Source organism: Telopea speciosissima, chromosome 10 (assembly GCF_018873765.1).
Source record: "Telopea speciosissima isolate NSW1024214 ecotype Mountain lineage chromosome 10, Tspe_v1, whole genome shotgun sequence".
Lineage (NCBI taxonomy): Eukaryota > Viridiplantae > Streptophyta > Magnoliopsida > Proteales > Proteaceae > Telopea > Telopea speciosissima.
The window spans coordinates 59,983,887-60,008,440 of NC_057925.1; the positions used below are offsets into that span (position 1 = coordinate 59,983,887).

The following is a 24,554-nucleotide window of genomic DNA, read 5'->3' on the forward strand; positions in this document are numbered from 1 at the left end:
ATACCGAAGGTAGTCGGTCGGTCACCATCCGTTTTCACCTAATGCAATGGACAATTCTAATGCAATTTCAAGTACGGTAATCTCAAGCCCGACCCACCGGCACTTGGATCCCGCTTCGAAGCCCTAGATCTACATGCCATGAGTGAGTCCATATTATGGAATCCCTGTGTCCAGCACCAACCGGCACCCGAGTCCCATAACTAAATCCAACACCATTCGCACCATAGTGCGATAAAATAAATAATATCGCAAGACAAGAATGTAAAGTCCTATCAACATCTAAACATTTATATCGTCCTATATCTTACTAATAATTATATATTATAGCACACATGCATGAATGACATTCGCAAGACACGACACACAAACATTCCATAAATTAAGACGTTTGCTTAACTCACTCACCGATTCTCGGTCAATCGTCGATGCGGAGCTCTTGAAATCGGCGTTCGATGCCAAGTACACCGTCCCACGTACTAATACGCCCGAGCCGGTCGGCCAACCTAAAGAGAGTGTACAACGTGGGGAGAGATTAGTGCCTTAGGGCTAGAAGAGTTGGGCCCCATAAGTTATCAAACAAGGCTAAAATAGGGGACCGGCACATACATGACAAGGCTATATCATGTGCCTGTCCCTCTCGGACTTTCCCACCGGAGATCTAGGTTCTCGTGGACCGGCACTTGCATGTGCCTGTCCATGTGCCTGTCCCTCTCGGACCTCCCACCGCGAGATCTTTCTCACTTGCATGTGCCTGTCCATGTGCCTGTCCCTCTCGGACTTCCCACCGCAGATCTAGTTTCTCGGGACCGGCACTTGCATGTGCCTGTCTACGTGCGTCTTGCTGTTCATGCCATTCCGAGAATGGTTTTGCAGCCCCAAAGTCTTGGGCTAAAATGGGGTATTCTTTGGGGTTTTTTAGGGGTCTCTTTGGCCATGAGAACAACTCCAACCAAGGTGCCATAGCACACACCCAACATGGGTTTGTAAACCCCATGATCGATTAGGTTTTCCTCCATTAAAATACATATGGAAAGAAAACTCATGGGTTTGAGTATTGGGGTTTTGAAAGGGTCTTTAATCAATGTTATTTAACATCCCTCAAACCCACACATCTACGGTCTTCCATGAGGGTTGGTAAAACCCATAAATGGAGGTAAATCCCCAACTTAGGGTTCATAAATGGAGAAGGGTGAATGGGTTTAAGGTAGGGTTAGGTGCTTCATAGTTAAACATCAAGGATTTGCCATTAATGGCTCTTCTAATTGAGTAGATGGAGCACTCAAGGTGTGCTCAACCAATTCAAACCCTAGGTAATAGAATTAGGGAAAGAGAGATGGAGAGAGAGAGAGAGAGAGAGAGAGAGAGAAAGAGACTCACCAATGGTTGATGATGATAGCTTGTGCTCCACCATACTTCTCCCTTCTCCTTCCTTCTTCCTCTTCTTCTTTCTTCTTCTTTCTTCTTCTTCTTTCTTCTTCTCTTTCTTCTTCTTTCTTTTTCTCCTCTCCTCTCCACGATTTAGGATTGAAATGTGAGGTGAATAGTAGTTTTGGGTCTTTAATAACCCATCTAGGCATTAGGTCTTGTTTGGTTAGTCTCAAGTCCTTAGGTCCATTTGTTTAGGAGCTTGTTTGGTTAGGTATAAGCCCAAGGTCTAGTTTAAGTCATTGGGCCATTGGATCCACTTGGGCCCATGGCCCATGTCCTAAGTTCTAGTTACAATTAGAAAGAGACTAAGCTCCTAAGCCCAAGCCCATTCTAGTTCTTATGCTTATTAATGGTCATGCATAGGCATGAATTATTCGGATAGTGACTTACTCCCAATCATCGCTAAGTGGATAAGGGCGATTCAGGTGCGGGCCGCGGATCCCTATCATAAGGGAATTCCAAGAATATGCTTTCGTGGACGATTTTCCCCCTTTCTCCGACGGTGGATCTTTCCTCGAGGACTTCCCTGTTTCGCGATCGATAATCTCGTGTGATGGATTGAGTATTATGATCCACGATTCACGAGCGTACTCCACTCTTGGTTCTACACAAAAGGTTTAAACCAGATCGGTGGTCGGATCGCGTTTCAAATCGGGTTTTGGGCACGGATTTAACATCCTCCCCACCTTATAAGAATTTCGTCCTCGAAATTGAGACGTACCTAGGTATCTGCATAGATGAGGATACTTCGACCGCACCTCGCCTTCTCATTAACAAGATGCCCCTTTAATCAATGAGATTACTCGCATCGGTAGGTTGGACTTCCTTAATCTTCTCTGCCAATGAGGGTTGTCTTGTCGGGCGAAAAATAACATAGTAGCATCATCAATTAACACTTCCAACCCCATTCTTCCGGCTTCCTCTATAAAGTTTGCTCATTGGTATTAAAGTGGCAAGGAAGGGTTTGTGATTTTCTACTAAGTGCATCGCCACCACATTGGCTTTGCTTAAATGGTATTGGATAGTGCGGATAGAGGGGTTAAAAGCGTGCTCAACCTTCGCTCCAGGATCTTAGTTATTTAGCTTAAACTAAGTTGTATTGATTTTTCCTCTAATAGTATCCACCTTACACAATGGTATAAATCAATTCCGATTTAGTTAATATAAAGTCCAAGTGTATATAAGGACCGGTGAAAATCAAACTACGAGCTTATACTTCTAGAAATAGAGAGATGCAACTATTTCCATATACTTCGTCCGATCTCAGTACTCCAAAAATTTTGGGTTGAATGACACAAGGTTGTACTACTTTGCTTACTGGTCGTTCCTATGAGGACTTTCACTCCGATCCTCCACTACCTAACTCGGCTTTAGAATGAATTGGAATATTGATGGAATCCCTACTATTCACTCCCAATAACAGAGGGGACATTCAGGACCCATTACTCCACTCATATCTATTGTTGAGCAAAGTTTTGTTGAATCCTTGATTCCAGTTCCTTTTAGTTCTTGATCGCACTTGGCTACACTAACACCCGATATAATACTGTTCATCAACTTAAATTGCTAGATCTATCATTCTCTTCCAACTACATGATATAATCCATACCTCCTAGCATCCGTCCTAAATTATCCTTTCTAGATATCCATCGGTTCGTGGGTGTATAGACATATCGAGATTCGACTACGTGCCTATATATATATATATATTTTTTTCACCGTCCCTTGAGAATCTAGACACAAATCTTGGGTTTCCCTTTGGACAAGGTCCCGAACGTGTCGCCCATACACCAAGCCAATCCCAAGCATTCCGGTAGATTTACCACCAAGTCCTAAAAATGGCTCTCCTGAGAGACATGTGGGGCCATAGGCTTACCTAAGGGTACTTAGGACCAATACTCAAAATTTCTAGGTGGTTCCCAAAGAAAGCCGGGCACATCACTAAGGCCACGAGAAAAATGAAAGATAATTTCCCCTAATCATTAGCCTACGTAACAAGTCCTCGGAAAGTCTCTCACCAAACTGACTAGCTTACGCAAGTTGGAATTACAACTAACGACCGTGGGTGACTAAATTGAGTCGTAAACTCTAAAATCAATAATGCGTGCACAGGTGATAGGTATAGACATAAGGTACATCATCGCTGCCGATGATGACTACGCCTCATCTGCGGGCATGTTGAATACACTCCCTGGGTTGCATGGGACCGATGGCTGCGGGTTTGGCACATACACGGCTTCGACGAGCAAGTCTTGGACATATGCCCCCGCTTGTTGCGATCGTAGCAACGAATGCCCAGGTGATGAGTTTGAGGTGTTTGTGAAAAGGCTCGGTGAGCTTTTCTTTTGTATAAATTAGCTATTTGCTAATCCATCTCAATGTGTAAGCTTCTTCCCGTTCCTATACCCGCTTATGGTATGATTCACTATTCAAAATGTTATTCGTAATGTTCCTAACCACAATTTTTCTTCTTTTTTTTATTTTTTATTTATTTATTTATTTATTTATTTATTTATTTTTATAGACCAAGGGCCCCAATTTTTATTGGTATTGGTGTATCTTGAAGTCGTTGGGCTTATGCAACAGCAATCCTATAATGTATAAATTTTCCTAATATATACAATAGCTCTTTATGGTTAGGCTAATCCCGGTTATCATTATATTTTACATCATTGTCCATGACTTTACCCTCATAAACCTTAGTATATATCCTTTTCTTTTCTTCTTTTTTTTTTTTTTTTTGTAACTCCTAGGGTTTAGTGTGTAGTTTCTCATCTTTTCTTCATTTCTAAACTGGTTTATGTTCTATAGAAGTCTCCTACCTTTATTTGTATTATCAAAGCATTGTTTATCAAAAATTTATATATTCTCCTTGTTGTCTCGATTCTTGTTTATGGTTAAGGCTTTTAATATTTAACCCTAATTTAGAGTAAATCGGTCGTGTGAACACGAGTTAGTCCATGAGGTAGAGCATCACGCTCCGATACCAAGTCATCACACCCCATCCCCGAACCACGGGAATGCAATGGAGCGTACCAATACGCTCTCTAACCACCGAGAATCACCGATGCAGACCCAAGACTAACTCATTCACAATGACAAATAATAGGTAAAGGAAAGGATTAATATTAATAACATCGAGTTAGCGAAGCTAGGTGATAGCATATAAAATATTGTCTATTCAAATTTACCCCTTCATATCAATGGGTTCTAATCGGGATCTATGTATTATCATGTATAATAAATACACTTATCAAGAAAGGAATAAAAGAATACACCTTTGAATCGGAAAATAGTTTATCAAAGTGTAACAAAAGATGGCCACCACCAAGAATCATGTCCCTCGTGGAACACATCTCCCGATGAGCTCCGGTCCATGATCCTCATACTCCGAAGTCCACCACTCTTCATGACCTTCATCAGAGTCCCGAACTCCGTGCCGTCATGCTCGAATGTATCCGCATCAACTAAAAATATGTTTCCTCGAGGAGTGAACTCCAATCGAGCCCAATGAGTGGCTAAGCCACACAAGCATACACAATAATAATAATGAATGGGGTTGATCGCAAACCATACATGATGGACGGATACCAAGGTGTCCCATACCACCAAGGTAGACCGTACATCACATACAATTTACAATCATGCTACATGAATGAATGATGATGTATAGTTTTATTGTTATCCACCTAACACACAACTAAGTCGGGTATAGTACTATAGCAACACCTTAGGTAGCATCCTCGACATCGGTACCATAAACGGATGGTATACGGCGATGACAAACCCGAGTCGCGTTGGAAGCCTCGTCTTCTGTCTCCACCAAGAGATATACGCAAACCCCGAGTCAAATCCCGTCCCGGCGTTCGGCCCAAAATACGGTTGGCGCCCGAACTTCCGGTGGGTATACCCGAATAACGGTCGGAACCCACCAGATTTGTGACACCTAACCCCCTGTCGGTAAGGGTCATAGTACTAGGTAAACATTTATCCTAGCCGATTCACCTATTGTATGAGTGAGGTACGCATGTGCATAAGCCGAGGCCGAGTCCATAGATACCGAAATACGGTCGGCCGGCTATCCTCTCGCCCCTCTAGCCCATAAGCGTATACAAATACGAGATGTGAATACGAAGGTAGTCGATTGGTCACCATCCGTTTTCACCTAATGCAATGGACAATTCTAATGCAATTTCAAGCACGGTAATCTCAAGCCCAAGACCCACCGGCACTTGGATCCCGCTCAAGCCCTAGATCTACATGCCATGAGTGAGTCCATATTATGGAATCCCGGTCCAAGACCAACTGGCACCGAGTCCCATAACTAAATCCAACACCATTCGCACCATAGTGCATAAAATAAATAATATCGCAAGACAAGAATGTAAAGTCCTATCAACATCTAAACATTTATATCGTCCTATATCTTACTAATAATTATATATTATAGCACACATGCATGAATGACATTCGCAAGACACGACACACAAACATTCCATAAATTAAGACGTTTGCTTAACTCACTCACGATTCTCGGTCAATCGTCGACGAGCTCTTGAAATCGGCGTTCGATGCCAAGTACACCGCCCCACGTACTAATACGCCCCGAGCCGGTCGCCAACCTAAAGAGAGTGTACAACGTGGGGAGAGATTAGTGCCTTAGGGCTAGAAGAGTTGGGCCCCATAAGTTATCAAACAAGGCTAAAATAGGGGACCGGCACATACAAGAAGGCTATATCATGTGCTGTCCATGTGCCTGTCCATGTGCCTGTCCCTCTCGGACTTTCCCACCAGCAGATCTAGGTTCTCGTGGACTGGCACTTGCATGTGCCTGTCCATGTGCCTCGTCCTCTCGGACCTCCCACCGCAGAGATCTTTCTCACTTGCATGTGCCTGTCCATGTGCTGTCCCTCTCGGACTTCCCACCGGCAGATCTAGTTTCTCGTGGGACTGCACTTGCATGTGCCTGTCTCACGTGCGAGTCTTTTGTTCATGCCATTCCGAGAATGGTTTTTGCACCCCAAAGTCTTGGGCTAAAATGGGGTATTCTTTGGGGTTTTTTTAGGGGTCTCTTTGGCCATGAGAACAACTCCAACCAAGGTGCCATAGCACACACCCAACATGGGTTTGTAAACCCCATGATCGATTAGGTTTTCCTCCATTAAAATACATATGGAAAGAAAACTCATGGGTTTGAGTATTGGGGTTTTGAAAGGGTCTTTAATCAATGTTATTTAACATCCTCAAACCCACACATCTACGGTCTTCCATGAGGGTTGGTAAAACCCATAAATGGAGGTAAATCCCCAACTTAGGGTTCATAAATGGAGAAGGGTGAATGGGTTTAAGGTAGGGTTAGGTGCTTCATAGTTAAACATCAAGGATTTGCCATTAATGGCTCTTCTAATTGAGTAGATGGAGCACTCAAGGTGTGCTCAACCAATTCAAACCCTAGGTAATAGAATTAGGGAAAGAGAGATGGAGAGAGAGAGAGAGAGAGAGAGAGAGAGAAAGAGACTCACCAATGGTTGATGATGATAGCTTGTGCTCCACCATACTTCTCCCTTCTCCTTCCTTCTTCTCTTCTTCTTTCTTCTTCTTTCTTCTTCTTCTTCTTCTTCTTCTTTCTTTCTTCTTTTTTTTCTCCTCTCCTCTCCACGATTTAGGATTGAAATGTGAGGTGAATAGTAGTTTTGGGTCTTTAATAACCCATCTAGGCATTAGGTCTTGTTTGGTTAGTCTCAAGTCCTTAGGTCCATTTGTTTAGGAGCTTGTTTGGTTAGGTATAAGCCCAAGGTCTAGTTTAAGTCATTGGGCCATTGGATCCACTTGGGCCCATGGCCCATGTCCTAAGTTCTAGTTACAATTAGAAAGAGACTAAGCTCCTAAGCCCAAGCCCATTCTAGTTCTTATGCTTATTAATGGTCATGCATGGCATGAATTATTTGGATAGTGACTTACTCCCAATCATCGCTAAGTGGATAAGGGCGATTCAGGTGCGGGCCCCGCGGATCCCTATCATAAGGGAATTCCAAGAATATGCTTTCGTGGACGATTTTCCCCCTTTCTCTGACGGTGGATCTTTCCTCGAGGACTTCCCCTGTTTCGCAGTCGATAATCTCGTGTGATGGATTGAGTATTATGATCCACAGTTCACGAGCGTACTCCACTCTTGGTTCTACACAAAAGGTTTAAACCAGATCGGTGGTCAGATCGCGTTTCAAATCGGGTTTTGGGCACGGATTTAACAAAAGTAATAAAGTTAAACAAAAAGTTCACTGATAATTCCATGTCGAGGACTCCAAAGTGCTTATGCATCATGACTGTTGAATACAAGTGACCAATCGGTATACAAACTTGCATCAAATAAGACTAAAATGTATATTTGACACCTTTCAAGACTTCAGGGATTTTCTTTCCCCTCCTCTTCACCAACCCCATAATCCAATTCGGGCATGTTGGAAGCTTAAATAGTACCATCTGCCTTCTGTGAACTTCATGGTTAGTTATCTGATATTTTATAATGCATCTGGTGATGACAGGCAAGTGATGCTTAGATATCTGTCTTGAGAAATTCTTTTGCCTTCTTAGCAAATGTCTCAGCAACCAGTAGAGGAAATGCAATTGTTGCATCACAATGTACCTGCTCAATATAACAGATAAAACAGAAAGACAATAAGAATCACAATGACAACACTTGCAAAGAATTCAAATATGAAAAACCTAAGTGCACTTGAGACAGGCTCAATGATTAAAGTGAGGTTGCAATTACTAAAACAGAGCAACACAATCAATGCCAACAACCAATCAAAAATGGTGTTTGGCCACATGGAGATTCCATCACCAGATATAAAAGCAAATGGTGAAATCCATCAACAAAAACTGAAAAACACAATCATAAAGGGAAATATTCAAAAGATGAAATGCAATGAGTCTGAATGAAGATCAGAGTCTGCCTGGATAAAGTATCACAAATTTCACCAATTCCAGCAATATGAAACAGAAATAATGTAGACGTAAATGAGACTATACTTTAACCGTCTTAGCAGAACCACGTATCTTTCCCCATGACACAGCCTCATCAGGACGTGCTCCAGAATCACTACCGTCAAACTCTTGAGCTGTATTGATGAAAGCAGCATAATCTGCACCATTGCGCATCATATTGGCATTACATATGTGATGCTTGGGCAGCCCACCACCAAGAATTATAATGCCCGTCTTCCTAGGGCTTGCATGAACTGCTTCCCCATTCATGGCTCTTATATCTGTCAATCAGATGAGGATTAATTTCCATGATAAAAAGACTTGCATTAAGCAAAAATCAAGATGGATACACCTACCTTGCACAACGTCAATAATTAACCCAGGATTCCGGAAGGAATGGAAGTATAACATGTCCCCTAAGGAACCATCTGTTAAGCCTGGGCAGAAGACAGGAACATTGTTCTGTGTGATGTGTGAAAGCATTGAGAAGGAATGTCAATGATGTGGCATATAGAAACCAAAATGGCATGGATATTTTGGATAAATTTAAAATATAAATTATTTATCTCCCTAGCTGCAGGTATTATTCTAGACGGTTGGCCCAAAGAGCCCTGTACTTGGCACACTTGTTTCTGTCATGATATCTTTACATTAATAACCATTAGATGGGGGTTTTTAACCTCAAATCAATTGCTCAGACATTAACATGGTTTCATCTTTTCAAATTTCAGGTCATGATATCTTTACATTTGTAACCATTAGATGGGGGTGTTTAACCTCAAATCACTTGCTCAGACATATCATAGTTTCATCTTTTAAAATTTTGAAATGCTAAAGGCCTTAACACCACAACTTCCACTGTAATCTATATGGCTTCCTTCATCAACAAACACTTTGTCTTTTAACAGTAAACTAAAATAAAAACAGCATTAACCAACAGTAGAAACCTAGTGTTTTTTAATTACATGTCCTGATAAATACCCCAAATGGAGGATAAATTTCTAATGGCAAAAATGATAAGAACACGTGAGAAAGAGAGAGATCTGCATAGTTGCAGTCGAACCTTTTCCCTCTTTGCTTTCTTTCCACATCCTGGGGCATATAAACCTCTTTTGTCTATATGTCTAATACATGTTCTATTTATCTTGTCAATAAATTTAAGAAAAGAAAATTTACATTAGTACTCCAAGCCTTGCAAGTTGTAAATATTCTCCAATGCCAGCATCACTACACCTAACATTTTTTTCTTTGCCGTTGACCACATCACTTATATTCCTTTTAGATGGGGTCAGGCTTGAGACCATTTGGAAGTCTCTCTCCTTTACGCCGACTCCCATTTCCTGGGCTACTGTAGGTGGCCAGGAAACAAATCCCAATCCCAATCTTCTTCCCCCTAATATCATTGATCTTTACATTTCCTGTCAATAGTCTGCACCTGCAAATGGCCAGACTTTGATTTGCCATTAGGCCCATTACACAGAACATTATAACTGGCAAGTCAATGGCTATAAGTCAACAAAGGCGGATCAAATGGTCGAAATTTCAAGTAAAAAACTCTGCTTGAACTCCGATATTCTTATTATCTTTATCGCTCTCTTTGTATGTCCCTATCTGCAGCAAGCGATTACAACCACAGGTATATATTTATTTTACAACATTTTCTCCATTCTATCACACCCTGCTTTACAATATGCTGGCAGCGGAATCGCTGGAATCCATAGCTCATGGAAAATCTCTACAAGTTCGAATGTTATGGGAAAGAAACAGCAAGATCAAACTGCTGGTGTCGTTGATTAAAAGGTTCTTCCTCTGAAACCATCTCGTTATGGTGGAAACCCATGTTCATTTTCTGTGGTCAGTGCCTTCAGGCAAGCTAGAGTATCGAGAAATATTGGGAGCTCGATGCTTGGGGAGATTTCTTGAATGTCCAAAGGCGGAGAGAGAGGAGAATTAAGGAGAAGAACTCTTGTGAGCTAGACAGTGGTTCAAAGAATAATTCAAGTGAGAAGACTGAAGGGAAGCCAAGTGAGAGCAAAGGAGGTAGTAAGTCATCCCAACTTCATTAATGCAGTGCTAATATCGAACCAGTGAGATCCAGAGGAAGATCAGCTTGCGATAGGACATAGGAAAGTAGGACAAACCAGATTTGAGAAAATTCGAATATCCAAAGTTCTGAGAGTCCGAGTTGGCCAAAAAATTGGTTGAATGTCAGATTAATAGGGCAGAAAAACTCCTCAAAATTGATTGGATTTGGTGGTTAAATCTGAAGCTATGGTCTAATCCTACTAGGAGTAAGATTCTAGAAACCGAATCTTAGAACAGTAAATTGATAGCAGATGTTAGAAGTAGTAGTTCAGCAGCCAAAGATGATCAGAAACTCCAACAAGACTCAGAGGTAACAATAGAATACCAATATAAAACCAAAGTCCAAAAATTTGATTCAAAACAGCGAGAATTAAGAAATCAGACTGGAATTAGTATTCCATGAAATCTGTACAAAGATCTGATTTTGACAACAGCAACAAATTAAGATTTAAAACTGATATCTAGATCTGAAAACAGAATTCCAAGATCGGACTTTAAGACTGAGAAATTCAGAATTCCTACTCGAAGAAGGATTTTAGAAAAAAAAAACTTGTGAAGATTGGGTTTTGATGACTAATTCTGAAACCGAGTTTAATAATGATGTATTGAATTGAAATCTGAAATTATAAAACAAGAACAAAACTAACATACCAAAAATTAGCTAAGATCAGAATGGGAAAGTTTGTGCAGGATAGAGAGAATTTGATCTAACCTGAGATCTGAGAAGAAAAGAAAGAAAGAAAAGGATGTGATCAGGAATCACCATCTAATCTGCAGAGCTGGCATCACCACCAGTACCCCAACCTTGAAATCACCACCAGTGAGCTTACTAAATCACCAGTTCATCACAGCAGGGATCCTACTGAATCACCATATAAGCCTAAAACTCCTCCAACCAATAATGTACCTTGGGAGTAGTCTACTGCTACTAAAACTGTCTAAAATAAAGGAAAACAGCTTAAAACAAGGCTATACCTAATTCAACAAAACTAAAGTAAATCCTGTATTTATTCCTCCTACCCATATTTTAGGCCTATTAAAGTGGCCTACTACAAAGAAACCCATTGAACAAGAGGCCAAACACATATATAACCCAACCCCAAGGTTTATTTTGACTAAAATAAATCCATTTATGTGATTCATCTTCTGCACTATCGCTCTGTTGTGAGAAGCACAGGAAGAGTCGATGGCGATGGCAACCATTAATTCTGGCTCAGGAGATCGGTATATGGCAACCATCTTGTGATGGAGATCAGTATATCGGCCTTCAATACACCAATTGTGATGCAATACACAGGATCACGAGTAACAGCATAGTCAACCGATAGACACAACTGACCAGTAGTGCCCGAACTGATCGGACAATTGAAAACATTGGAGATCTGCTAGGACATATTTGGGAGCCCTACATTCTGAAGGAAAAAAAAAATGATTGATACAGCAACAATATTGTCGCTATTTTTGAAAAAGCTACAGCGGTCATTGAAACTGTAGGAGGAAGAAAGAAGGGGGGAAAAAAACAAAGCGTTAAATGCGGTTTTGACTTTCGAAATCTCCGGTGTGCGGGTGTGAAGCATGAGTAGTTTAGGTACTCATGTAAAAATTCAGGGGCAAAAATGTAAGGTTACAGTTTTCATCTGTAGTGGTTACAAACATCTGGAATTTTTTTTTAATCAAACTTGCACACCAACTAGATGCCAAGTTAGATAATTTTGTTTATACCAGTTATTTTCCACCCACCAAGCCCTTGCAAAGTTGAGTTTTTTTTTTAATTACTTCCCAATATACCTGGAATATTGGAACCCATGTAGGGATATAAATGGATCGGATTCTGCTCGGATAGTGCTATATCCGCATCCGCATCCGATTAGTTTTCGGACGGATTCGGATAGTACTAAACGGATACTGACCGGATATTTTATCCGTTTACATGTAAATATAGCTTTTCGGATAGTTATAGCCTATCCGTATCCGCATCCGTTTAGCTTTCGGACGGATTCGGATAGTACTGAACGGATACGGACACGGATATGGAAACAGATTTCGGCTATTCATTTACACCCCTAATCCCACGTCTCTCCAAACACCATTCCCTCCAGAAGAAAAAGAATTTAAGAAAATAGCCCATTATTCAAACCATTTAAATTATACCATTTTTCATTAAAATCACTTTAACATACTGAATATAATTAAGGAAGAATGAAGAAGATAAACAAAGAAAACTTGGACACACAAGTACAGAGAAAGTGAAGCTGAATAAAAAAAGATGACATAGGATCACTAGAAAAAACATGATGGAACCACAAATATTTCAGCAGGTGCTTACACGCTATACCTGAATTTGATAATTTACCTTGTAAGCCCAGTATAGATATGAACTTTGATCATTTATTTCTTTCCCTAATCGAGCAATCACCTTTGATGGTGTCCAGAGTATATTCTGTTGAAAGGGGGGGGGGGGGGGAGCTGATCATGTTATTGCTAAACACTCGATAAAAAATGGAAAAATACCATAGGTTGCAACATCAAATGAGTTGAATCTAGAAAATCATATCATCCCGAGATATAGAAAATGGTTAAAGCATCCCACTTCTAATTTTTTGTACCATAATCCACTTAAATACAATCACTTGCTAACTCTTTTCAAAATGAGAGTAATAAAAGGAGCTTTATCAGCAAGGGAAGTATGGCCTTTTCATCAAAAAACACAAAAAAGGTAGCTATAAGCCACTTTCAGACTTTGATCTGGCGATGTGCCAAAAATCGCACCTGTGGATATGCATCCTGAATGCAGAATATAGAATAAAAACTGTGAATGTAAAGAAAAAAAAATCATGTTCCTTTATGTGTATATGATTGCCACTGACATTTAATGGACTATTGTATATCGATGATCCCTGACATGATTAGTAAAAGTCATGAAATTGTGAATTGTCCCGACATGGAACTGAACCTAGCTAATATGATTTTTCCTTTTTTGGTCAAAGGAAAATACCTCCAGCCGTCAAAACCAAAACAACTGCCCTAGCAAAGGAGCATTTGATCCTAGGGCATGACAACAACAGGCCATTGCCCTTACCAGCTGTGCTAGTTGACACCTTTCTTGTTCCCTTAGAGCCATAAATGTGTTGTATTTATAAAATAAAATAACTGCTATATGAATTATTAACCATAATGGGATCTTTTTAACAGCATTTCTGTTACTGAACACACTAGGCACCGGCACAAACAATTTTTACAATCAGATAAATTTCAAGCTGATTAAAGGAGCAGGAAAAAGTAGCGACAAACACTCATAAATGACTAATAACCACTGAATGTGCATTAAGTAACAGTAGAAGGATATGGATAAATACCTCTGTAGACTGTTCTTCTAACATCCGATCAAAAATTGGTAAAATCCAATCCTCAAATTTGCAGTAGTTATCATTAGGCACCAACAAATTACCAGTACGGTTCAATCCTTTCGAGCGTAAGTAAGCTCCAGGCAAAGAGAAATCACCTTTATAAGTGGGTGCAAGACATTTTATAAGGTCCTCTTCTATACCACCAGCTGTAGTAACCACCACATCTACCTGCAATCAAATTAGAAGTAGCACTTCTCTTATGTCCTTAATGATACAATTATAACTCCGATAACTAAAGAGATTTTTTTTCTTGAAGAATAGAAAATAGAAAACTCCACTACTAAAGTGGGCCCTGTTGTCAACCTCTTTCTCCTTCAAGGCTCCATCTGATGCACTCCTGGGTCATGAAAGCCTACCTTGAAATCGTTGTGGGCCAACAAGATTATTAAATAACACAAATTAAGATTTTAGTGGCAAAACTGTAATATTGCAAAGTTCAAGATCCTTTAAGATGGGACAAATAGACTCAATGACAGAATAGTAATTAACTCCAAAAGGACCAATCTATGTTTAAATGGCCTGGTATAAGTTAGAACATAATTTAGAAACAGAGGGCTTTTATGCAATACTGGAAGAATTGGGTCTTAATTGTAAATACAAAGACCAGTCTTCATCAACCTTTGACAGAAATGAAACCAGCTGTGAACTGATCTAATTTATGGTGAGAGAACAGACATATGAACACCAATCAGCCTGGGATTTCAGATTAAGAATCCCCAATTCTAGCCCTCTTGAATCCAACCAATAGACACCCAAATCAACTAGTTAATTAATGGTATTCAACTGTTGGTAATAGAGATAAAACCAGGTTTGGTCTCCAGTCAATGTCTCACAGCTCCGACAAGATTTCAGCCTAGGGCTTACCGATTTGAATCCTAGAGTGTTGAACTGATTAGTGAAGAACTGAGAGTTCGACGTTTCTCTTGCTAAACCAATGTTATGCCAGGGCAGAAGAGAACAAAACAGAACAGGAAAATGAGAGTAAGGAAATAAGGAAGAAGGAACGATAAGATCAAAGAAACAGATTACATGAAGAATAGAAAAACCAAGAAAGAGAGAGGGGGGGGGGGAAGAAGAGATAAGGAGCATCTGAAGGTAGAAGGCTCAAAATCGCAGAGGAGGAAGAAGCCACATGGCTATAGTCGAGCAGTCGCACTCGCACCATAACATAACTCAAACAAAACCCAAATCTTCTTATTTATCTATAATCGATGGAGAGAGTGATGTCTAAATAGTGACTAACAGAAAACAGAATTGGAGAGTAACAGAATTAGACAGCAAATTGGACTCAAACTCCAACTACCTTCTAAGTACCTATCTCCCTACAAAATAGAATAAAATGCAATTACAAGAATATTCCTAAAAAACTAAATAAATCCCTACAACCTTTATTAGACCAAAATCCCAGTTTGGGCCAGGTTCGCCTCAGTCTAGGTTACCAACTCGGGTGTCCGGCCATGAGCATGCCAATGCATCAATTCTCCTCTGAAAAGAACTCGATTCCATCGAGTTTATATACAGACCAAGGATGTCATCTGAGACAACTCGCTGGAGGAGAAATGATCCCGTTGTTTGCTTCATCTTGATGGCTGAGAGATCTTTAGCGAGAAGAAGCTTCATCTCGAGTCAACCGTGCTTGAAGGAATAAGTATTCTCATAACCACAATGTTGTACCTTCTTGTCAAATAATCACGATTGCCCAAGGACGATGTGACGAACCTTCACAGGTAGAAGGTCACAATGCACTGTATCGATCAACCCACCATTATAGAAAATGTAAACAAACACCTATCATTAGTTTTGAGGTTAGTGTTGTTCACCCAAATAACCTTGTAGGGGTTGGGATGTGGCTCTCTCTTCAATCCTGACTTGCGAACAGAATCTTCAGAGACGACGTTGGTACAACTATCGCTGTCAATTACCATAGTGCACAGGTTGTTGTTACATCTCGCCCTGATTTGGAAAATACTTTTATGACACCAATCATCATCATCAAAGACCTTGTGTTGCCAAATTTGGACAATGAACGTATCAAGGCTTCTGCTGTTCTCCATCATTATCACTATTGTTGACCTCACTAGGTGCGACTCACACTGATGCAGGTGCACTGCCTTGGCCGACCCAAACCCATTTGGGTATCCATGTGAAGATGAACCGGGTCCAACTGGATCTTTGGGTTCAGTAGGGTTAATTTATTTATTTACTGGGGTTTTATTTAGTGAGTTTATCATGTAATTTTCTGTTTCAGTTTTAATATGTTATTTAGTGGTAGAGTATATCTAGGATTTTTTTTAAGTTATGAATCCATTAGAGTTAAGGTTAATTTCAGTTTTAGAGTTTAATTAGGAGTCTTTAATTGTTTTTCTTTAAATGTCAGTGTAATCATTCAATAATCAGATAGAATAGAATGAATTGAGAACCGAATTGGTTGTGCCCCTGTGACTTGTGGTGCTTGTGCGAGCTCCCTTCCCCTTCTCTCTCTATCTCTTTCTCTCTCTCCTCTTCCCTGCAATTTCTTCTTCTACGCCTCTACTCTAATCTTCTTCTCTTAATCTCAGCAGGTTCTCACTTTCCTACTTAAGATTCCATTGCAAATCAGACCTGCATCTCCATTGTTACCACCAGTCCAGATTTGGGTCAGCATACACATCCTTCACTTGCGGTTTAGGTGATTTCATACCGGGATTTCAAGGGTTTCACAGTTTTGCTTCAGATCCGAAAACCTCAAGCCGATTAGGGAGATTCCCCTGGATTTCCCCATATTTTCGCTGGTTTTGTTGTTGAATCCTATGGGAGAAGACAACCTTCTTTCCACAATTCTTTCTCTCTTAATTTGCTTTTATTTCAACTTTCCAAGTATACCCTACCCTTTTGCTTTTATTCCCCATTATTTTAATTTTCCTTCCAAGAATACCCTTTCACTTATAAGTCATCTTCACTCACATATGATGCCTTTGCTTTTGTTTTAGAATTCTGATAATTTACAACTCCGCCACTCTTTCATAATTTCAGATTATTTACCATTCTGCCATTGTTCTTATAAAACCTCAAGTTATTTACTTTTTTGCAATTTAATTTATCTAATACTACAGTGGGCCTGTAAGCGATCCGATTCGAACCCAGGTCCGCATTACACACTCTGCCTCCAAATATACAACCCGTTCTTTTGCTGATCTTCCTTATCGGCAAAAGCAACCAGATGATTAGGCCACTGAGTAGAAAAATGCCTGTATACCTTGCATGTAATGCACTGTATTTCAGCCCTTGGCTTTGGAGGTCTATCAGAACCATAGTACTATATCTCGTGATATATCGGTATCTCGGGCCTACCGAGATATCCGAAATATCCAAAATTTGGTGAAATTTTGCCGAAATATTGCATTTTTTCTGCAATATTTTGGGAGTCCATCTCGGTGGGTATTTGGCCATATCTAGGCCTGATACTTCATGGACACCCTTATTTAAGCTAAATAAACACATTTAAACCTTCATATTGCAAAAAAAATGAACTCAAAGTGGTGTTTTGGGTTTGCACCCTTGATTGATTGTATACGGTCGGACCCTGTTGTATAAAGTAGTTACATACATATTGTTTAAGTACTAAACGACATAATAAGAAATTTAAACAAAGTAATGAAACAAAAATAAAGTCAAATGTAGCCTTTAGTTTAAACTTTAAAGTTTAAACTCATAAAGTCATAAGTCATAACTCATCTACTTCATAATAGTCAATAGTTCAATACTTACACAAAGTATTTCTACGAAATTTACTGCTCAATACACAGTATTTCTACGAAATATACCAAAATATACCGAGATATACCGAAATATACCAAAATTTCGCCGAAATTTGAACTTTTTTCATTTCGGAAGCCCATCTCGTCTCGGTAGTGTCGAAATTACTGAAATTTCGGCGATATTTCGCGAAATTTTGTACCATGATCAGAACCACAACCACAAGGTAGAGAATAAGGTCGTTGTGGGCCCACAAGAATATTAAACTCAAATTAAGAGTTTAGTGACAAAACTGTAAATATTGTGAAGTTCATGATGCTTTAGAAGGATCTTAAACAAAGGGCTTTTGTGTAATTCTGGAAGAATAGGGTCTTAAGTGTAAACAAAAAGACTGGTCTTCTTCTTCAACCTTCAATAGAAACTAAAACAAGAAGTGAACTGAGCTGATTTTGTGAGAGAAGAACTCTCACATATGAACACCAATTGGCCAGGGATTTCAGATTAAGAATCCCCACTTCTAGCCCTTTTGAATCCAACCAATAGACACCCAAATCAAGTAGTTATGAAACTAAATTTGGAGATAGAGATGAACAAGGTTTGGTCTCCAATCAATATCTCACAGCTCCAGCAAAATTTCAGACTAGGGCTTTGCAGGTGGAGTCACCCAGAGGCACCGATTCAAACCCTAGAGTGTTGAAGTTATAAGTGAAGAACTCTGAGAGTTTGACATTGCTCTTGCTAGACCAAAGCTATCCCAAAGTTACGCCAGGACAGAAGACAACAAAATAGATCAGGGAAATGAGAGTACGAAAATAAGGAAGAAAGAAAGATATGATTGAGGAAACAGATTATAAATAGAATATAAGAGCTAAGAAAGTGGAAAAATAGAACAGATAAGGCGAACCAGAAGGGAGAAGGCTCAAAATCGCAGAGAGACAAGCCACATGGGCTACAATAGCACACTTGCACCACAACATAACTCAAACAATACCAATATCCTTATTCACCTTAAATCGATGGTACAGTGATGTATAAATAGAGAATTATCAGAAAACAGAATTAGAAATCAAATTGGACTCAATCTCCAACTGCCTCCTACGTACGTATCTCCCAATAAAATGCAATTAAATAAAACCGTAGCAATCCTTGTTTGGGCTGGGTTTGCCATGGCCTGGGTTTCCAGATCATGTCATGCCGGCCCATCCACGAGGATGCCACTGCATCACTATCTCTACAAGTATGTGAGTCTCTCCATAGTCCATATACCCCATAACCTTACCTCACAAGATAGCGGTCCATAGTTTTCTCCCCAATGTCCAGGAATTCATTTGGATACAGTTTGCCATAGGATCAACATGTCTGATATCCTAAGGAAAAAGAAGGTACAATCTATATCTAATTGGCTCCAAAACATGAAATACTCTCTATAATCACCAAATTGGAATGAAAAGAGTTGATCCATGTTATTTCATCAACCACGCTAGTCCTTCCTAAGATGATTTAAAATCCTAGTGCTTTCCCTAAGGTCAAAGATATTGTGTGGGTCACAACTCTCAAGGGATCATCTGTGACATCTAGAAGAAAGTTCAAGATCAGGTTTATGTCTCCTTATCTTCAAGTGCTGTGTATGAGATATGGGGCATGACTAAACCAATTACTCCAATAAATTAAGTCTACTAGACCAATTTCACACCTTTTCCTAGCTTCTGTGTGGTCCCCCTTTGCTGAATTTAAACCAATGCACAAAATGTATCAATGGATTATGGAACTTACAAATAATTCCTCACGCCCCCTTTCCCTTTAGTGTTAAGTATTTGGACACATGTGAATGTATATATTGGGTCTCACACAATTATTTTTCAAAGTTTTCATGGCCTGGGATGTTGCGCTGGTTCTTGAGGGATCTTTCTACTGGGTTGGAGTTGCTTGTTGCTATCGTAGAAGGATTAGATTCTCAAGCATTTCTGTATTTGCTTTTGCTGGTTTCCCTAGGGAGTTCGTCCTAATTCCACTTGGATTTTTTTTTCTCTTATTCCCTTTGCTTTCTCTAAGGGGAATTTCTTTAGGGGGAGTGGGGCATGGCCAGGGACATCAGTCAATTGTTGACCAGAAGACATAGAATTGACAAAACAAACTCTAACCTCAGTGGGTAATGGGTCCTACTGGAACCAAAGACAAAATCAATACCTTAACACTCATTGGGTCAATTTGACATTTTGGACAATCAGCATAGATGGAAACGTTGGATAAAGGTCCTTAAAAAAAGATAACACTCTACCTGCACCCTAACCTCAAGCAAAAAAATAAAAAAGGAAAAACAAAAATCCAGATACAAGGTTTTTTTTTTTTTTTGTGTGTGTGGGAGTGGGGTGTCAGCATAAATGCCTTCAAAACATTTTCACAGTTTCACTTGTTAAGGAGAAAGCCCAAGGGAATAACTGGACGTAAAAAAACGAACTCATCCATTTAAGCAGATTGTAAGTGAAAGCAAACGGCACTGTTTGCGGATACCCAGTAGTATCACATCCCATAAATTTACAAATCCTGGAGTCACCAAAACTCTGCAATCTGGTTTCAGAGTGCATTTAACAACACTCACAGACCAAATCATAGTCTCAATTATGAAGCTGATCTTCCCACTTAAAACTTATTCATGCACTGAATACTGCAGCTACCAGTTTCATGATTAATCCTATTTTTCTATTATAAGTTCTTACAGAACATTAAACATACAGTACAGCAGTCAATTGGGATCAACTATCAATTCTCTACAGCCACAAAATCTGACATACAATTGAAGCAGTAAAAGAAAGACAGAATGCACATTTATATCACTCACCATGTGATGCTCCACAAGGTACCGAACCGTGTCTCGAACACCTGACGAAATGAGATTAGAAGTAAAACCAAGGAAGACCTTGCATCTCACGGACTTTCTGTATACTGGATTCCTCTCCTCCTCGCCGCAATCTTCGGCTGGGACCTCATCGGAGAGCCTCCAATCTAGCTTCAAGACAACTTAAAATTTTAGATAAAGGTAGCATAAATTTTAAAAGATAGAAAGCAGAAAAATGGTAGATGAAAAAGATTCAATCTTGGACGGATTTTTGGAGCTACAAGCTGAAACTCACCATCTGGTTGATGACTTCAATGGCTTCACCGAGATTTGAGGCCTGAAACCCGGTAGAGACCATGGAGTTGAGGAGCTCAGCATAGTCTACACCCCTATTGAAGTCGTAACCCTCAATTTTCACACAAGTTCCTTCTAGGTTTTCCGATTCTTTAAATACTGCGGAGCGTAGGGACTCCATGAGTCGTTCTTCCACCGCGTCTCCCATGTTCGTCTTCCTTTCTGCAACAAAGTGTATGCAGTGCGCCTATTTAGTTTATCCTGATGTGGTTCAGGAACTGATATGTACTATCCGATTCAGATGACGCCGAGAAACGATTTGCTTTGAGAGAGAGAGAGAGAGAGGTGCTGGAAGAGGAAAAGGAATAATTTCTTTTTTTTTTTTTGGTAAAGGGGAAAAAGAATAATTTTTTTATTTTAATAAAGGGAAAAACGAATAATTTCGGGGTTACAATCTTTTGAATCCATATCATAATTATATGTTCGGGTGGAAATAATTATCACCCCTTCTCATTTCCATTCGAGTCCGGATCAACTACCCACATGGGCAGATACTTTTACACCCAACCCATCTCTGCATATGACATGTGATCAGCAGCAAACCGAGTTAGACGGGGGAGTTACTTTTCTGTTATGTTTTTTTTTTTTTCAAATTTTCTCCCCACTAAACAGCAGAAACGTGTCCAATATGGCTTTCACTCCACCTCCACAAACTCTCTCTCTCCTTCTTCAGTGTCTCTGCAAATCGAAAAGAATATTTTTGGAATGGGTCCATCGCATTTTTGGAATGGGTCTATCGCTTTTCAGGATAAGTAAAGTCATTATGCATCCAAAACTGTGTCAAATTGAAAAAAAAATATTGAAAAATTGAGAGACAATAAAAAGAAATCAAACGGGGAAATTAAAGAAAGAGGATGAGTGGCATCAGGAATCCTTCAACGTCCATCGGATATTTCTAGAATGGGTCTATCGCTTTTATTCATTGCATATTCATCGAAGGTATCAACATCAACTTCAATGTTTCTACATTCCCTCTTTTGATTCTCCATCTCTCACACCCATGAGAAGCAACCGAGGCTCCTGAACTCCCTTTCCTCATCAGAGTCATCAGAGAAAGAAACCCTAAGCCATCAGGTATACTCTTTGGAGTATAGAGTTTAACTGGGCAAGCAAGGAAATTAAACCTTGCCGATTACTAAAACAGGGAGTTCACTGAGGAGGTGATTTGCAAAGACACGAATGGAGACGGAGGAGTTGATTTACGATTTGCAGAGACACTGAGGAAGGAGAGAGAGAGAGTTTGGGGAAGTGAAGTGAAAGCCGTATTGGACACGTTTCTTCTGGGGAGAAATTAATAAAAAGAAAAAAATTTGAAAAAAAAAAAGCATAACAGAAAAGTAACTCCTCGTTTGTTGCTGGACACATGTCACATGGAGAGATGGGTGGGGTGTAAAATTATTTGCCCATGTGGGTAGATTATCCGGACCTTTGCAATTCTTCTAATTCCTCTAATAGGGGGAGTGGACCCCATCTTGAGCAGTGTTTTGGGTAGGACTAGGGTGATCATTTTTATCTCCACATGAGGAATTGAAGGAATTGGAGGAGACAACGAATTAGAAGGGACAACGATTTGTTCGGGTGGAAGCGTGCAAAAACTAAACGGACTGTATGACAATAATAGTTTTGGGCAGATGTTCTCTATGCCGTAGCACAGCCTGTGCCAAGACACATGGGCATGCCATTAGGGGGTGATGCAGGGTGATCATTTCGCCCACCCTCATGTGTTTGGGCGCAGCCTGTGCTCTCAGCATAAAGAATATTTGGTCAATAGTTGTTTAGGGAAATTATTAGCGCCAACCTTGTTTGCCTAAATTTTAAAGAACACCCACTAACGGATTTGACTCTCCTCTAACCGTGGCGGGAGCTGGAGGGTCCAATGCTCGGAAACCATCCCAAAAACAGGGGGTTGGTCATGAAATGACCAGCCCACCCCTGTTTTTGCTGTCGTTTAACGGGGTTGGACCTTCCAACTCCCGCCACAGCTGGAGGAAATCCATTTCCCCCCACTAACTATCATAATATCAACCGTTACCTATTTTTGAACCGTTTTAACATCTAAAATTCCTTTGACCAAAATACCCTTTACATTAAAACATAAAAAAACAAGGACTATGAACGGTGAAACCCATTGTTTCTTCTTCATGTTGCACCCATAAAGGTTGATTTTTTTTTTCGGTAGAACATAAAGGTTGATTTCAATCTGTGAGTTTTTCAACATTTGAGACAAAAAGTATTGATGAAACCCAATAGAAAAAGGTATATATATAAAGTTTTCAAGCTTAGAGTATTATTTCACCCGAGTTCCAGCGGATGTGGTACTGGTACCCTCCTAGTTGGGTATCTTCATGAACATATCGTGGGATAAGCATCGGAGTTGGACTGTATTTCCTGAGTGTTTCATGGAAAACATCATTAGGAATGGTAATTGTGAAAGATGTTCTTTTGTAATATTAACAGACACAAATTTTTGGTATATCTTGATGGAGGTGATCTAAGACCAAAAGGATTTAATCAAAATGTACAAAAACAGCGAAACAAGCATAACTGAAAATTTTGAACGATGTTGTAACCCATTATTTTTCTCTTTCTTGATTTATTAACCTAAAACTAAGGGTCATTTCTTCAAAATGGTGGTGAAGGGTCTTCTTGTATCATTTTTCATTTTGTTTTTGATCTATTTAAAAAAAAAATACTAAAAACCATTCTTTATCAAAAAATAAAAACTGTTTGATAACTACTAAACATATAATTGATTGTAGACTGAAAAATAGATTTGATATGATCTGTATAGAATAATTTTTGTTTTAACTTTATCTTAACTTCGCCAACAAAGGTAGCGTAGATCTTATCAAAGGCATTAGGGTTTAAGAACAGAGCGACGGGACGAGGGTCTGAAATACAAAAAGTCGTGAGATGAGAGGGAGGTAACAGTAGGATTTTATAAAATAATGTACTTTTACCATTTTAGCCTCAAGAATAGAACCGTTGGAGCACGTGGTAATTAAACATCAATGCAAAAATGACCAAAATCTGTTTTTGCTCATAATCTTATGATTTGGGGGGGGGGGGGGGGTTTATTTTTTTTAAATAAAAACAAGTTTAAAAAATGATACCAAACACATGAAAAAATAAAAAATGATACCATAAAGACCCGAAATGAAATGTAACCAACCCACTTAAAAAATACTTTTTGCTAAGTGACAGAATCAACTTTACTTACCAAATGGCTTAGGAGAGGAAACTGTGGCCAATGGAGAAAGATATTTGCTGCAAAATATGTCCAAGTAAATAAATGGGAAGAGCCCCTATGCGAGGTACTTATAGCATGTCTTTTTGGAAAGGTATTGTGGCAGTAAATGAAACCATTAACGAGAATCTCAGAACAGAAGTGCGAAACGGCTGAAATACTAAATTCTGAAAAATTTGTGTATAGATATCCCTCCTGACTATGCTCTACCTCAAGGCCTGAATACAGTATGGGTCTCCATTATTTATGGAAATGCCAATTATTGACAGACAGATCAACTTCAGTAACTATTGCAGCAGCATCTAACCACAGAACCAAACATTCTCAAGAGGACAAGAGAAACTGGGTCAGGGAAAAACTTGCTCCTTCACTGTCAAATCTCTGCTTGAGTCCTTAGTCCCCATTTGAAAGGAGTTCCATAAGTTGATCGCTGCCAGAGAGAGCATTGACTATCAACCACTTAATTTCAAGATAT

General features: G+C 39.7%; 1 protein-coding gene across 2 annotated transcripts; it reads right to left on the reverse strand.

The window, feature by feature from the left end:
• Positions 1-7,739: 7,739 nt before the first annotated feature.
• Positions 7,740-20,995, reverse strand: LOC122641995 (deoxyhypusine synthase). Of its 2 annotated transcripts, none has more exons than XM_043835366.1 (7): positions 20,774-20,995; positions 20,482-20,649; positions 13,857-14,075; positions 12,854-12,940; positions 8,772-8,877; positions 8,461-8,696; positions 7,740-8,071 (listed from the first exon to the last, which is right to left on the reverse strand). In XM_043835366.1, the coding sequence occupies exons 1-7, from the start codon at positions 20,978-20,980 to the stop codon at positions 7,982-7,984; spliced, it is 1,113 nt and encodes a 370-aa protein (XP_043691301.1). In that variant the 5' UTR covers positions 20,981-20,995; the 3' UTR covers positions 7,740-7,981. The 2 variants fall into 2 exon arrangements, with proteins under 2 accessions (XP_043691301.1, XP_043691302.1); XM_043835367.1 differs by having other exon boundaries at positions 20,482-20,645; positions 20,774-20,912.
• Positions 20,996-24,554: the final 3,559 nt, after the last annotated feature.